The sequence below is a fragment of the Esox lucius genome, chromosome 1 (genome assembly GCF_011004845.1).
Source record: "Esox lucius isolate fEsoLuc1 chromosome 1, fEsoLuc1.pri, whole genome shotgun sequence".
NCBI classification, from domain to species: Eukaryota; Metazoa; Chordata; class Actinopteri; order Esociformes; family Esocidae; genus Esox; species Esox lucius.
The window spans coordinates 26,980,616-26,996,843 of NC_047569.1; the positions used below are offsets into that span (position 1 = coordinate 26,980,616).

At 45.8% G+C, this 16,228-nt stretch overlaps 1 protein-coding gene across 3 annotated transcripts in view; it reads right to left on the minus strand.

The window, feature by feature from the left end:
- The window catches only part of bcas3 (BCAS3 microtubule associated cell migration factor), a 274,108-nt gene that overhangs the window by 143,732 nt on the left and 114,148 nt on the right, over nucleotides 1–16,228 (minus strand). For all 3 annotated transcript variants that reach the window (XM_010868161.3, XM_010868099.3, XM_010868284.3), the window contains 5 exons: nucleotides 13,055–13,179; nucleotides 12,612–12,777; nucleotides 11,711–11,811; nucleotides 5,618–5,718; nucleotides 899–1,095 (listed from right to left, as the gene is read on the minus strand). In XM_010868161.3, the coding sequence (XP_010866463.1) occupies nucleotides 899–1,095; nucleotides 5,618–5,718; nucleotides 11,711–11,811; nucleotides 12,612–12,777; nucleotides 13,055–13,179 (690 nt within the window). The remainder of the gene's footprint in view (nucleotides 1–898; nucleotides 1,096–5,617; nucleotides 5,719–11,710; nucleotides 11,812–12,611; nucleotides 12,778–13,054; nucleotides 13,180–16,228) is intronic.

The following is a 16,228-nucleotide window of genomic DNA, read 5'->3' on the forward strand; positions in this document are numbered from 1 at the left end:
ATTACATTTAAAAAAGTTGTTTTAAAAAAAAAAAAGATGTTTACCACTGTGTTTTTTTATAATACTCTGTATGGCTGTAGTTTTTAAAGTTAAATGTATTAGTGTTCTTGCTTGCAATATGACTTTTGCTGCTCCACAGTTCAGGGTCACCTTTGACATATAATATAATGTGCCAAATATTGTCAATGGGTGACAGGTCTGGACTGGAGGCAGGCCAGTTTACCACCCAGACACTTTTACTATGGAGCCATGCTGTTGTGATAAGTACAGAATGTGGTTAGGCATTGTCTTGCTGAAATAAGTAAGGCCTTCCCTGAAAAAGACGTTGTCTGGATGGCAGAGTATGTTGCGCCAGAACCTGTATATATTGTTTGGCATTAATGCCTTCACAGATGTGCAAGTCACCCATCCCATGTGCACTAATCCACCTCATCACGGACGCTATCTTTTGAACTGTGTGCTGTTAACAAGCTGGATGGTCCCTCTCCTCTGTAGCCCAAAACTTATTCCCAAAAGGTTTTTGATTGCTCAGACCACAGGACAGTATTCCAATTCGCCTCAGTCTATCATAAATGAGTTTGCGCCCAGAGAAGGCAGGCAGCATTTCTGGATCTTGTTTATATATGGTTTCTTCTTTGCATGGTAGAGTTGCCCCAGCTTATTTGAAACGTGTAGCTGGCATAAAATTCAAAATGGGCCTGTATTATTCAAGAAACAATAGCATTTCTCAGTTTCAACATTAGACATGTTGTCTTTGTACCATTTTCTATGTAATATAGGGATTAAATGATTTGAACACCACTGCGTTATCTTTACATTTTACACAGCGTCCCAACGTTTTGGAAACGGGGTCGTACAACAGAGTCAAGAACCTGTGAAAGCGTGACTATCTGCCTACCTGAGACTGTGAAGGTCCAGGTCGTCAGTGTCAAAGTCCAACAGAGGCTGCTGAATGTGAGTGGGGCCCTGGGACTGCAGCACAGAGGACGACGAGGAGATCACTGTAGTCTGACCAGAGGGGTGGATGGTCTTGAACTGGAACTGAGGGCCCATCCACAGCCGACGATGAGGCCCAGTGTGGGTCACTATCTCCACCTGGTAAGAGCCGCACTGTATCAATTAGACTGCCGGCAACATTAAACCACCGTAATGGGCAGTCACTGTAGCTTTACTTCATTTGGGACAAACTAAATATGGGTCTTCAGTGATGGCAGACGCTAAAGGTCCAACAGTAACAGAGGTCCCTCAGTACCAGAGGTCCCACAGTACCAGAGGTCCCACAGTACCAGAGGTCCCACAGTACCAGAGGTCCCACAGTCATTTTACAAAACATGGATGTGGAGAGTAGGAAGAAAGGACAGAACAATTTTCACATTCTCTTTCTCCCCCCTCGGGCCTCTCCTATTCCCTCTCCTGTGCTCTTCTCTGTCTCACTGTAAAAACTCCAAGACAGTCAAGAGAGCTTAGGGTCCCATAATACTGCATGTTCGTAAAGTGTGTGTCTGTGTGTGTACTTCTGAATTAGGCCATGGATGAAGCTAGTGAGAAGGATGTGTGTGTCAGTAAACCATAGATTAAGATGTGTGGTCCAGCCCCATAGATTAACATGACATCTTTAGGACAAATGTTGGCCTCTCCTTTGCCCTCCTGTCTGTCTGCTTTGCCGATCCCAGCTCCCCTATTTTTACCACGGTCAGTGTAAGAGCTTAGGGATCTGATACAATGCTAAGCCATTGTATGATGCAGGAGGTAGGAACGGAGACACATATCTTCCATTCTCCAGAGGGTTGGTAGGTACTGCATTAACCCATAGCTGTCACCTGCCATGACTGTCAAAGCCATTCTTGATGAATTGATGCAGGGGTGAAGGCTGCTTCAGATCATCTTCTCAGCTGACGGCCCTGAGAGCCACTTACTCCACAAGGCACCAATGTTGTGTCCAAAATGGCACTCAACGTTGTGCACTACGTTTGTCTACAGCCATATGTGCCCTGGTCAAAAGTAGTACACTATAATGGGAATTCAGACACATTTGGGACTCACACAAAACATCCTCTCATTCTACAATACAGCACCCAGACGGACGGCACACACCAAAGGTCATAAAGTGGCATTAGAATCCATGCTGAAGGCTCCTTATAATCTAATGAAGGGATATGATATAATGAAATCCACAAGGCAGCGGTACTCTAACTCAATGTAGCCATTATCATCATACTTTACATGTTTGAGCATTTACCCTCCAGAGTATTGTACGGAACAAAAAGAAACTGACAGCGGGGCCTTAAAAGGTTCCTGTCTATAATTGATCAGGATAGTTCTACTGTCTTTTGTTGCGGTTTCAGAATAGAAGGTGAAAGGCGATGAGAAGCATGTGTTGGGATAAAACCAGAGGACAAGCGTGACCAACATGCTGAGGATTCCCATTCTGACTCAATACCAACATAACCTAAATATCTCTGCCATAGGGTTGTCAGTTTCCTTTGATGGCTTCAGTAGAGGCTGGGTTTGAGACAAGGCTGTTTAACTGCCAGCGTTGCAAAAAAAACGTCCTTTGGAAGTGGTGTATATTGGCCCAAAACCACCCTGGGAAGAAGGCATCCCCGGTAGGGATTTCCTTGTCCCTTTAGCAGGTTGGGCCTCTGAAAGTTTACTTAGGTTGAAAATAGAGAAAGGGTTTTCCTCTGAAATGTTGGCACAACTTCCTGGTTAAAGCAATAAAAGGCTGAATTGTCACATTGTGTGTGGGCCTCAAAACTAATGTCAGAGTTGAAAATCAGCCCTAGGTTTTACTGTGGTTGGAATCTAAATATAGGGAAAGCAAATGTTCAGTCAGATTATTTTTATACGGAGTGGCACTAATTACCAAAACCCTTGTTTTGTATTTTATTTTTTTTTGCAATATTTGTTGGCCATCCATGTACTTCTGTCAGTGTTACATTCAATCAAGGTGTATGTCAGGTAAAGATCATCAGGAGACACAGAGATGAAGTACAGTTGTGTTTCATCAGCATATCTCCAAAAATGAACATCATATTTTCAAATCAAGGTGCTGAAAGCATATTTAAAACAGTATAGGGCCCAAAATCCAACCTTGAGGCCCAACATGAAATCTCTGTTTTCTAGGTTTTTTGAGGTATGGTCACCCAGACCAACAAAGTAGTCTTAGTCACTCAGATTATGTCCTGAGCCGGTCCAGAACCTTACCTGAGAGGCAAAGTGCGTGCTTATTTGGGCATTTTCCTTTCAATCGACACCTAGACAACCAGGTGCATGGAATTCCAAACAAATCTGAAATCTTGGGTCAATCAAGCGCAACATTCCATAGAACAGGTTTGACAACTCTGACATAGTATCAAAGAATAACAGAGAGCTTTAAGAAATTGATCTATAATTGTTGTATTTTTCCCTAAGTCTGTTTTCAGGTGCAGCTGGAAATGTGGGAATAAATGGACACTAGCTTGTCCATTCAGTTAAATAAGATACAAATGTGGGGCGTGTAGAGAGCGCAGGACCTGATCATTAACGTCCCCAAGCCTGTTGGAAGGTGTTGAGATGATGAGATTGGACCGGTGGGGGCCGGGGGGGTATGCTTCACAGATAATTTAGGGTAGGTGCAACATGAGAATTAACCTAAGTGCTAGGTTACCCCACCAAAGTACCAAGCCGGGAAGGTGAAGGACTGAAGCACACATTGTGTTTTCTGTTTGAACACAGCCCTGCTTCCTCACCCCAATTATTTGTGTTGTTCATGCAATCCAAAAACTCCAATTAAAAATTCAATGTTACTAGGTTAGGATTCTACTAGCCACTTAGATGGTATGTTTGATGTACATTACTGTTCAAAGGTTTGGGGTCACATAGAAATTCCCCAAATGTTTGTTGATTAAAATAACATCAAATTGATCAGAAGCTCAGACATTATTAATGATTTAAATGAATCTTGAAGCTGGAAGCAGCTGATTTTTCATGTAATATTTACACAGGCCTACAGCGGCCATTAGCAACTACCACTCGTGTTCCAGTCGCACGTTGTTTTTGCTAATCCAAGTTCATCCTTTTGAAAGGCTAATGAAGGCTATTCCATGCAAGAAATTGCCAAGAAATGAAAGACCTCGTACAACAATGTGTACTACTTCCTTCACAGAACAGTGCAAACTGTCAGATTAGAAAGAGGACTGGGGTGCACAACTGAGCAAAAAGACAAATACTTTAGTGTCTAGTTTGAGAAACAGACATCTCACAGGTCCTCAACTGGCAGCTTCATTAAATAGGACCTGCAAAACACCAGTCTCAATGTCAACAGGGAAGAGGCAATTCCAGGATGCTGGCCTTCAAGGCAAAAAAAGGGATTTTCTTTCAAAAACAAGGGCATTTCTAAGTGAGCGCAAACTTTTGAACGGTAGCGTACATGGAATGTAATCATGAGTGCATTCAGGTGTTTTCTAATGCAAACCTTCTTCAGAATAAGACTAAAATAGCCTCATTCTGTTTAAGGCTGTGCACATTAAGAGAAGAATCCTTCAAAATGAGTTGTGCACTTCAACATGCCTACAAACTAAGACCTGAAAGAGATGGTATTAAAAGATTAATACGTGGAATACACAATCTCCACTTTCTTATACAAATTGGAGGAATTTAAACTGTTTTACTGAATTCCAGGAGATTTCACAGTATCTTCAGACGCCCAAGAAAATGGCGTCCCGGTCCCAGGTTATTGAGACCTTCCCTAGAGGCCTGGCTGCCCCCCTAAAACACCAAAGATGTCACTGACTAATAACAGCACAGGACAACCGTGAATACAGCCAAGTTTCACTACATTTGGTGCAGGAGATTAGAGAAAGGCGATAGATGGTTTGGATATTATAGTATATACTAACCACAGCAAGCCACAGCGTAAGTGGGACACATTTAGCCCAATCTATTATAAATGGCCAGAAATATGGTTCTGTGGTTCAAGCGGTGGAACATGACACGTGCAGTGGTAAAGGTGAGGGTTCAATCCCCGCTGGGACCACCCATATGTAAAAAGTATGCATGGATGAGTGTAAGTCAGTCATGTGCGACTTAAATGTGTCTCTTCAATGTCATACATTATTATTATTTAATAAATAATTGACACAAGAAATGGTTACCTGCACAGGCCAGGCATAAGGTAATGAACAGGGGCAACCAAGCTGAAGACAGAGGAGTCATATCAACATATCTGTAAGGTTATACATCCCAACGATACACCCCTCCAGTTCACATCTCAATACACCGGACAAATATGGACAAAAACAAGGATTAAAACATTCAAAGGCCATCTACTTCAAAAATGACCTCCCTACCAGCTAGTGCCTGTCTTTTAGGAGAGAAAAGAAAGTTAGCTGAGAGTCAAGTTAGGTTTTGAAAATGGAATACACAGTATGTCAACGCCTTGATGTTCCAATATATTGTGAGTATTTCTCAATCCATACCCACATTTTGGTTCTAGCCCAGCATGAACAGACGTTATCTAGTGGCAACTAACCATCCCTCCTTCAGATGACTTGATTCAGGTCAGTTTGTGCTGGTAGTTCATAACAGTCTCACAGTTTTTGGTGATTATGTGCCAGCTCGGCAGCGCCTGTCTCACCTGCGAGAGCCACTCCTCGTCCTCCTGCCCACTGTGGTCCGACGCCAAGCTGTCGTAAGACTCGTGGCGGGTGATGGCGCCAGGGCTTCCAGGGGGCACCACTAAAGACACACAATAAGGAAGACTGAGACTTTAATACAAGACTGAGAGAGAAAGAGACAGAGGAGAGAGAGACAGAGAGACAGAAACACATAGCTAAAAAGACAGACAGACAGACAGAGACACATATAGTTAAAATGTGTCCAACTGTTGTGTGTCCCTGAGAGTCTGGTGGAGAAGGGAGGGAAAACAGCAGAAGGGCATGTGGACATATGCGTGCCTGGGTGTGTGAAACAACGTGTGTGAGTGAGAGAGGCCGCGCGCGTGTCTGTGTGCGCGCGCGTGTCTGTGTGCGCGCGCGTGTAAGTGCATGCGAGCGCAGGCAGCCTCATGTGTGTATGTCCGTGCGTTGGCCCCGTCAGCGGTGCAGGCAGAGACACCCAGACAGATGGAGTCGTTGCAGGGTTGAATAAGCAGGCGTGGAGAATGAAGCCTAATGTGCAGAATCAGTCTTTCTCTTGGCACCTCAGGGCCCAGCCGTGCCCCCGTGCCTCAGTCCGTGGTGAATTTGTTTAATGCGGGAATGGCTAATAAAGTTGTCAAGTTCTCATCTGGAGTGCACAAGGCGCTCCTGTCTCTCCTGCCCCCTCTCCTTCAGTCTGTCTTTTTTTCCTCCCTCCCGCCCTTTTGCTTTTTTCTGTGGCTCTCTCGTGCGCAGAGCAGGTGTTGGGGGGCTTCTTAAGGAGGTGTGTTTGTCGGTTTGACACCAGACACACATCGCTGCTGTAACAAATACCTCGACTGACCCTTTCAGCGCTGAGAGGCTGCCCTCGTTGCCCTAAAAGCTGACAATCTCACCGCTCTAACCTGCTCTATCTGTGGAGACAGTTTGTGAGGGTGTGAGTTGGAGAGTATGAGTGTGTGAGGGGGTGTGTTGGTGAGTAAGGGTTTGTGATTGTGTGTGTTGGTGAGTATGAGTGTGTGAGGGGGTGTGTTGTTGAGTATGTATTTGTGATGGTGTGTGTTGGTGAGTATGTATTTGTGAGGGTGTGTGTTGGTGAGTATGTATTTGTGAGGGTGTGTGTTGATAAGTAATGGTTTGTGATGGTGTGTGTTGGTATGTATGTATTTGTGATGGTGTGTGTTGATAAGTAATGGTTTGTGATGGTGTATGTTGATAAGTAATGGTTTGTGATGGTGTATGTTGGTATGTATGTATTTGTGATGGTGTTTGTTGATAAGTAATGGTTTGTGATGGTGTGTGTTGAAAAGTAATGGTTTGTGATGGTGTGTGTTGATAAGTAATGGTTTGTGATGGTGTGTGTTGATAAGTAATGGTTTGTGAGGGTGTGTGTTGATAAGTAATGGTTTGTGAGGGTGTGTTTTGGGATGTATGGTTCTAAATCTTGTCATATCTCTAGCTGCTCTTTAACAACAGAAAAACAATAACTGTTTGTGTTACTTATTAAAGGAAATCCATCCTCCCTCCTACCTCCCACTCGCCTTCCTTCTTTGTTGTCTCCTTCTTTCCTCTCCCCTGCCTTCCTCCCTTCCTTCAACTCCCCCTCTTTCCTTGCCTCTCTCCCTCTTGAATCTTGCTCTTTGACCCTTGGGGGCAATAGCTGTTCCTTAATTAATTATTGATGCTCTGGAGCAGTTGCTGGCTGGCTGGGTCAAGTTACAGTGTGGGGGAGGCTGGGGGTTTCCATTGGCCAGAGAGATCTGGATGGACAGGTTCCTGAGTGGAGAGTCAGTAGTCATCCACAAGGGTCAAGCCCAGAAAGACCTGTATGTGTGTCCTGTATTAGTGCTGTGTGTCTGTGTGTGGGTGTTTTGTGTGTGTCTGAACATAAGGGAATGTTGGGACAGAGGTAAAATGACTTCACTACACAGTTATAGACATAATCTACCAGAGTGGCCAGACAGTATACTGTACACGCTGCTTATACTTGGGTTATTACGGAGTCTTAAGGCAAGGCGGATCAATGCCATTTGGCTAAAACGGATGTGGCGACATAGGGCAGATATTCCCTTTAATCGTTAATACAGTAGTTAGCAAACAGAACTCTAACCTAATGTGTTCAGGAAAGTGGAATACAATACATGAAAACACACAATGTGAAAACAGAGTGCAAATTATTTAACACAGGAAGGCATCCTCGCTTTATCAGTGGTTGACAGCAAGAATTATCTGGAAAAGATCAAGCGGTAATGACAAACCACTGTGTTATTGTGCAAGGCATCTTACGACTGTAAAATATAACACCTTCATGTGATTGCATTTGTCCCTACTCAAAAACACTTGAAAAAGTAGGATTTCTTTTTAGTATTAAAAAAAACCTAATTGTTAGTGTTTACAAAGCAAATCAAATTAGCGTTTGGAGAACGCCCACAAAAGAGATTGTGGAACCGTTCCTAAACAATCTTCAAGAGCCTGTGACTCCGAGTGCACCAGTAGTCTGGTTCTGCTGACCAAGGGAACGATCTGCCAGTAGCAGCTGGTAGCCTGAGTAGAACCAGAACAAAGCCAGGCCAGGTATTGATCAGGTGTGACAGGTCTAACGGTCTCATCTGTTCCGTACTGAGGAGGCTCATTGTCTACTTGTCTGGCCTGTCCCCTCCACTCTAACTCTTGCTCTCACATTTGGGCAGCCCGTCCAGAACTTTTGGACGGGCCTGTTGGGATGATGTCATCATTTGACAAGGCCTTGCTTCGACAGCCACACCTCCTTTCTGTTTCTCTTTACCAAACGGCCCCCGTGGTAAAGACCAGTTCCTGTCTGCCTTGGAAGCCTCTTACTCAGCCAATTAGTGGTTATTGACGGGGCGGCGGCGCGTCGTCATGGTGGAAGGCCCCGGAGACAGCCCGCCAGTCAGCCGCTACGGTTGCTACATTATGACAGGTAGTTAGAGGGCTGAGGGAGAGACTGGCACAGCCGCCATGGAGGTGCCCAGCCTGCTCTGAGAGCTCACAGGAGCCAGCCGGAAGAGCAGGGAGGTAAATTATTCACGCCGTGTTTGCCTCCGCAAAGTTCTGTGGCCTGGGAAGAGATGTCTGAACACACAAGGCAGCAGACAGCTCAGTAAATACAGCCCCCGCGCCTCAAACAACACCCGGACCAGAGTGAGAAAATATGCCCTGAATCTCAAGAATGAAGGGGGCAAATGAGGAAGGGGGGAAAAAGCCTCACATTCATCAACCGTGTGGTGGTGTTGTTCTAAGCCATGTGATCGCAGGTTTAAATCAACTCCGACACCTCAGGGCAACACATATTGGCCTCATTCATTTATTTTGGTTTCTTCAGAGTGAAAAGGGGTCCTGTTCCTTCTAACTGGCTAATTGAGCGGTCCACACCACAGTGGACATTCCCTGACCCATCAAACTTGGGCGGAGGCAGCATTTCTGTTTTGTACCGCAAGCTGTTAATATTTGACATTTCAATTTTCTTCATGTCTATCTTTATCATTAGTTCCAGGCTGTATTGTGGACAGTGTTTTTTTACTCAGTGTTTTTTTCTTTTTTATCTTTCCCATCTCCTATTCATATCTCTGTCTCCGTGTCTCGTGTTTGTGTGTGTCCATGTCTCTCTCTCTTATCATCCACAGCAGTGTGATGGAGCTGTGGTTTATCCGGCTGTGGCCCGGAGCGGAGCGGAGCGGGCACAGAGCGCAGCTAGTCGGCTGGGCAGATGGACAGGTGGAGATAGTGACCATGAAGTGGCGCCACTGCTGCTTTTATCAGCAGCCCGCGAGGCTCCTTTCTCAGGCTGGGCTGACCCTGAGCTTCTTCCCTCCCTCTGCAGCAACATGCATTTTTAATCACAAGGGTCATACAATATAGAGAGAGCCGGCGCTGGCAATCACAAAGCATCTAAGCCAAACGTGACCCAGACACTGGAAGGTTCTGCAAACTAGCTAGGCCCAGGATCTATGTACTGTTCACACTTATTAACAGATCTAAAGGTGCTTTGTCATACCCCCCCTCATCTTTGTTTTTCTTCCTTTCTTTTCTTCCATTCAGCGGAGTCATTTATTGCACACACTTTTATCCAGAGTGACATACAGGTGCATTCACCTTCAGATAGCTGGGTGGGACAACCACACCCAACCACACAACCCAATAATAGAGAGCCCACCTAACTCAAAGAACCACACCAAAAACGGCAAGCTTCAGTCCTTTGTTTATTCTTCTTCCTTTCACTCTCTTTCTCTTTCTCCAATTCTTCATCTTTGCAGCTTTGTCTCCTCCATTTCTCACTCTGTTCCTGGCTTCCCCCTCCCGTCACTCTCTTCTTCTGGTTGTTGACATTGAGGCTAGTATCTTCTATGTGAACTAGACCCTGATAGCCTAGCTGGTATTGACGAAGGGTGGAGAGCAGCGGCTCCTCCCACCATAGGCCCTGATCTTTACGCCCCGGTGGACAGGCCGACACACCCAACACACCCAACGGACCCCGCGGACCCTGCCTGGGTGCCTGTGCGTTTGGCCGTGGTCCGCGGTAGTGTAGCGTAGCATAACGCCTCCCTGGGACACATGGACCCCCTGGATCACTTCCTCTCTGCCCAGCCATCCCCCTGGAGAGGACAGCGGACGCTCGGTGTCGTGGAACAGAACGTTCAGCCCGCCGCTCGGCTGCAAAGCAGGAGGGAGCGGAGGAATGGAAGGTGGCACTCTGAGTCAACGCAGGACACACCCGGAGGGCAGAGCGGAGCGAGGCCATGGGTGGAAACAAATACGAGATGTCTTGTTTAGAGAGCAGACAAATTATGTGCATACTGTATTGACCTGGGTGCGTTAGGGTCCGCGCCGCGGGGAGAAACGGGGGCGAAGGAAGGGCAGGCGAGGTGAGGCGAGCGGACAATGATATTTTGCCAACACTAATTGGAGCTCGATGTGAGACAGCACTGAGACTAAATCATTATGCCTCTGTCTCGTCCATTATGCCCCCTCGCAGCAAAGAAGCACAACGAAGCTAGCACTGATGCCCGCTGAACAACCCGTCACTGCAATTTGACTTCATCGCTCTGACACCATAAATTACTATTAGGATCTAATTTGAGAAAATATCCAACCCGCTTAGCCCTGAGCACAGCAGGAATCTCTGCTTCGCAAAAGGCCCCCTCTTCCCCATAAAGGACATTACTTTAGCAGACAGAACCTTGGAAACAGGCACCACAGGGCGGGGAATATGGTGCCATTTGGTAACCAGACAATATAGCGTAGAAGAAAACCAAACACAGAAAGCAGAGAAACAATAAAAAAAGATAGAGGAAAAGAAGAAGACAAAGTAATAAAAGAAAAGAAAGGACTAAGATGAGAAGGAAGAAGGGTGTGGAAGAAAAAGACAGAGAAAGAAGGAGAAGAGAGCGGACGTGGGTGCATGGTGGGGGGGGGGTGGGGGGGGCATGACACCTCAGGAGATAATTACAAGTATGTGATTATGCAGCTGATGCAACAACGGCCATGTTTCTAAGGAACAATTGACGTGTCCATCCGTGTGCACCCCACAACCCCGCCCCAACCCTCCCACCAACCCCCCCCAAGCATCCCCCACCCCCAACCCCCACCGCATCCGCACCAACCCCTACCCCCCGGTCCCAACCCTCCCCGATGTGGCCCTCATCTGCAGCACAGCCTTTTACTTTCATGTCAACCTAAAGTGCTCTTTGTACTTCTTATTGAATTAGGAGGGGTTAAGAGCCCGGCTAATTGGCTTCATTTGAATGAGTTGAGTTGGTCGAGCTGTTAGCGCGGTCATGCTAACATGTCCGGAGGAGGAAGACCGTGCCAAAAATGTGCGGAGAGGAAAAAGATGAAAAGCGTCGTGATAAGAGATCCGATGCCTGATATCCACGGAGGGTTTTAAGAGGGAACAGAGAAGTAATGCAGAAACACAGGAAGGGTCCAACCCTCAGCGTGTAGCAGCAGTATGTAAGACCAGACCATTTGTTCAGCGTAGGAATCAGCACTGGCCTAATGGATGTCGGGTACACACACGTGCAAAGACAACGCGCATACCTCCACAGGAAAACACACAAGAGTCCGGCACTTACATCCAGCCAGGAGGTACTGGTAGTACTGGACCAAATCAGAGGCCAGTACCAGAGGGTGATTGGACAGGAAAGGAGGCTGGAGCTCATTCCACTGCGGTGTCCTAATTCAAACAAAAACCAGAAAAGAGAAACACAGTAATCAATGAGATGGCCCCCTGTTCCCTATGCAGAGCACTACATGTGACCTACTTTTGACCAATCAGTGATCCCCTACAACTACACAGTGATTTGGTCCCAAGGAGTGCATTCAGGACGCGGTCTGGAGGACAGCTGGAAAGAGCAGTCGCCCTGCTGGGTGGACACTGACCGTGTCCCCTGGAGCCTGGCAGTACAACGGCACACAACACCACGTGTCGGGGGTATCCTACTACAGTAGTTCCTGACAGTGAGGTGGTACTGTCCTACAGTTACCTGTTAGTCATTTGGCAGAGGCACTTATCCAGAGCCACTTACAGTAAGTGCATACATTCTGAAAGAGCTACGTGGCTGTAGTCAGATGACAGGAAACCGGGCTATAGCAGCAACACTCTCGGGTTCCCGCTATTCATATGACATGGAGGGATGAACGTACGGGATTCAACACAAAGGGGTTTTACTATCCAATAACTTTTTATTACCAGGCTACTATTAATACATTGGAATGAAACAAGGAACACTGTGACCTTGTGAGGACAGTCCGCTGGTACCTATAAGGTAAAACGCTACTTCTTGGATATATTTATGCTGAAAGCTACAATTGTAGGTTAGAATTTGTGTTAGGAGTTAGGTTTATCAGTCAAAGATCAAGTTATGTTTTCAGGGTTACAGTGAAGGTAAGGGATACAATGATATGTACAGGAATAATGTCAGGACCTCATAAGAAGAGTAGCGTGTGTAAAGTGTGTTCAGAAGGGTGGGTTACCTGGCCAGGTTCCAACAGGCCCGTGGACTTGTGTTAAGCTCCAGGGGCGTGTCATCACTGATCTTCTGAGCAGTGCTGATTGGTCTAGGTTCCAGAACGTGTTCCACAAGCGTGCCATAGCAACTTAGGATGTAGAGGGACTCGACCACTGACCGACTGGACTGGTCTGAAGAACAGGACGGGTCAGACAAGAGGTGTTATACATGTCGTTGTGATTTAGCTAAATGTTTTACTAGACTCACCGTCTCACTGGTCCTTAATGTTCTAAATCCCCAGGAGGCTCAGAGAGATTACCACCCACAGCCAAGTTTCCCCACGGATGCTATGAACCATTCCTCCACTGCTTTTAAACTTTAACCCGGCCAAATCGCATGTAGTGATAGTGACTTTCGGGGAAACGGCTCAGATACTAAAGCCAGAAAGCCTTTAGAAGCTCTCCTCACCTTTCTCCCTCTTCATGTTGGGGTTGGTCATGTACCAGGCACGTGAAGGAGCAAAGACAGCTGCCACACAGAACTCTCCTCCACTGGACTTACTGGGGGACATCTGAGGAGGGGGCTTGGTTTTGCTGGAGGGAGAGATGGAGAGAGACAGAGAGAGAAAGGGAGAGATTGAACGATGAGTGCGAGTCTCCCAACCGTGGTAAACTGTTAGTGGGACATGGGCACTGGGTTCTCCCCTTCATGAGGACAGATCAATTATCAAGAGGGGCTGGCAAGGGCAGTCATATGTTTAATCTATTAAAATGATTCCGATGTCAATAGTCTGAAAGGTCTAGAACCTTACTGTGATAGTTAAGATAATCAACTCCCCAGTGTTTCAATAGGTAAGACCAAAAGACACCAAACCAGCCAGAATGGTGGAATAAGTGAACTGAATACATTGTCTTTACGCAACATGACACATGGCCAAATGAAGTCTCAGGAGGTCACTGAGCTGGTGTCGTTAGGCAACCGTTATGCTCAAACTCCCCAGGAGATTCTTGAAATGGCACAGTAAGTGACATGATATAGGTGATACAGTAAGTGGCATGATATAGGTGATACAGCAAGTGGCATGATATAGGTGATACAGTAAGTGACGTGATATAGGTGATACAGTAAGTGGCATGATGTAGGTGATACAGTAAGCGGCATAACATGATATAAGTGGAGATGGGGAACAAAGAAGGTTGCTTGAAGCTTGTTGCACACGAGGTCTTACAACACAGCAGGTAATGTGAAAACAGAGAGGATAAATTAGGTTTAAATACGGTGGCGATCGTGATTACGACGATAGAGTACAGGTGTGGAGTATAATTAGAAAAGACTAGCAGCTGTTACTTGTAAGGATGCGCTCAAGGCAGCTCTGTGGTAAGTCATGCCTAAGCACATGTGCTTCAGAAAAAGAAAATCTGACAGGATACCCGTTCTTACAGCCCTGTAAAATCAGATGGATATTTCCACATCATTATACATGGGGCTCAAAATCAGTCAAACAAATCCACGTATCATATAATTAGTCACACCTATCCATTCTTTTGTGTGAAATTGTGAAAGCTCAAAACTAACATGGCATTTTCCACTCCGCTCATGAAGGCTAAAGCACTGCACACTAACTGGAAGGGACCACTTACTGGAAGGGGCCACTGGAGGGGATTCAGTTCTAAAGTCAAAACATTTTAATCACTACTGCAAAAATACTAGTGGAATCAAGCCCAACAACTTAACTATAAATAGTGTGTTCAATTTTGGTTTGATGAAGTGTCCACTGTATAGAATAAGAGAGAATAAGAGTAGGATGCATCAAATGATGTCCAATCTACACTGGACAAAATTATAAATGCAACACTTTTGTTTTTGCCCCCATTTATCATGAGTTGAACTCAAAGATCTAAGACTTTCTCTATGTACACAAAAGGCGTATTTCTCTCAAATATTGTTCACAAATCTGTCTATATCGGTGTTAGTGAGCACTTCCACTTGGCAGAGATAATCCATCCACCTCACAGGTGTGGCATATCAAGATGCTGATTAGACAGCATGATTATTGCACAGGTGTGCCTTAGGCTGGCCACAATAAAAGGCCACTCTAAAAAGTGCAGTTTCACTGTATTGGGAGGGTCCGGGGGGGTCCAAAAACCAGTCAGTATCTGATGTGACCACCATTTGCCTCAAGCAATGCAACACATCTCCTTCACAAAGAGTTGATCAGGTTGTTGATTGTGGCCTGTGGAATGTTGGTCCACTCCTCTTCAATGGCTGTGCGAAGTTGCTGGATATTGGCAGGACCTGGAACACGCTGTCGTATATCCCAAACATGCTCAATGGGTGACATGTCCGGTAGGTACGCTGGCCATGCAAGAACTGGGATGTTTTCAGCTTCCAGGAATTGTGTACAGATCCTTGCAACATGGGACTGTGCATTATCATGCTCCAACATGAGGTGATGGTCCTGGATGAATGGCACAACAATGGGTCCTCAGGATCTCATCACGGTATCTTTGTGCATTCAAAATGCCATCAATAAAATGCACCTGTGTTCATTGTCCATAACACACGCCTGCCCATACCATAACCCCACCACCACCATGGGCCACTTGATCCACAACGTTGACATCAGCAAACCGCTCACCCACACAAAGCCATACATGCTGTCTGCCATCTGCCCTGTACAGTGAAAACCGGGATTCATTCGTGAAGAGAACACCTCTCCAAAGTGCCAGACGCCATCAAATGTGATCATTTGCCCACTCAAGTCGGTTACGACGACGAACTGCAGTCGGGTCAAGATCCCGATGAGGACGACCAAAATGCAGATGAGCTTCCCTGAGACGGTTTCTGACAGTTTGTGCAGAAATTCTTTGGTTATGCAAACCGATTGTTGCAGCAGCTGTCCAGGTGGCTGGTCTCAGACAATCTTGGAGGTGAAGATGCTGGATTTGGAGGTCCTGGGCTGGTGTGGTTACACATGGTCTGCGGTTGTGAGGTCGGTTGGATGTACTGCCAAATTCTCTGAAACATCTTTGGAGACGGCTTATGGCAGAGAAATGAACATTCAATTCACGAGCAACAACTCTGGTGGACATTCCTACAGTCAGCATGCCAGTTGCACGCTCCCTCAAAACTTGCGACCTCTGTGGCACTGTGCTGTGTGATGGAACTGCACATTTTAGAGTGGCCTTTTATTGTGGCCAGCCTAAGGCAAACCTGTGCAATAATCATGCTGTCTAATCAGCATTTTGATAAGCCACACCTGTGAGGTGGATGGATTATCTCGGCAAATGAGAAATGCTCACTAAAACAGCTTTAGACAGATTTGTGAAAAATATTTGAGAGAAATAGGCCTTTTGTGTACATAGAGAAAGTCTTAGACCTTTGAGTTAAGCTCATGATAAATGGGGGCAAAAACAAAAGTGTTGCGTTTATAATTTTGTTCAGTCTAGTATCACAGAGTTATACTGAACACAGCCACATCTGCAGACAAACTATGAGTACGCAAATAGAACATTTGTAACATAAACATGAGGCATGAATAAGCATAAATACAGTACATTGGCAGCAAAAAGAGACAAATAAGTCTAGACAAATGATTAATGAAAGGAAGTCAGCAATGTGTTGCTGCAGCGTCAATGAGAT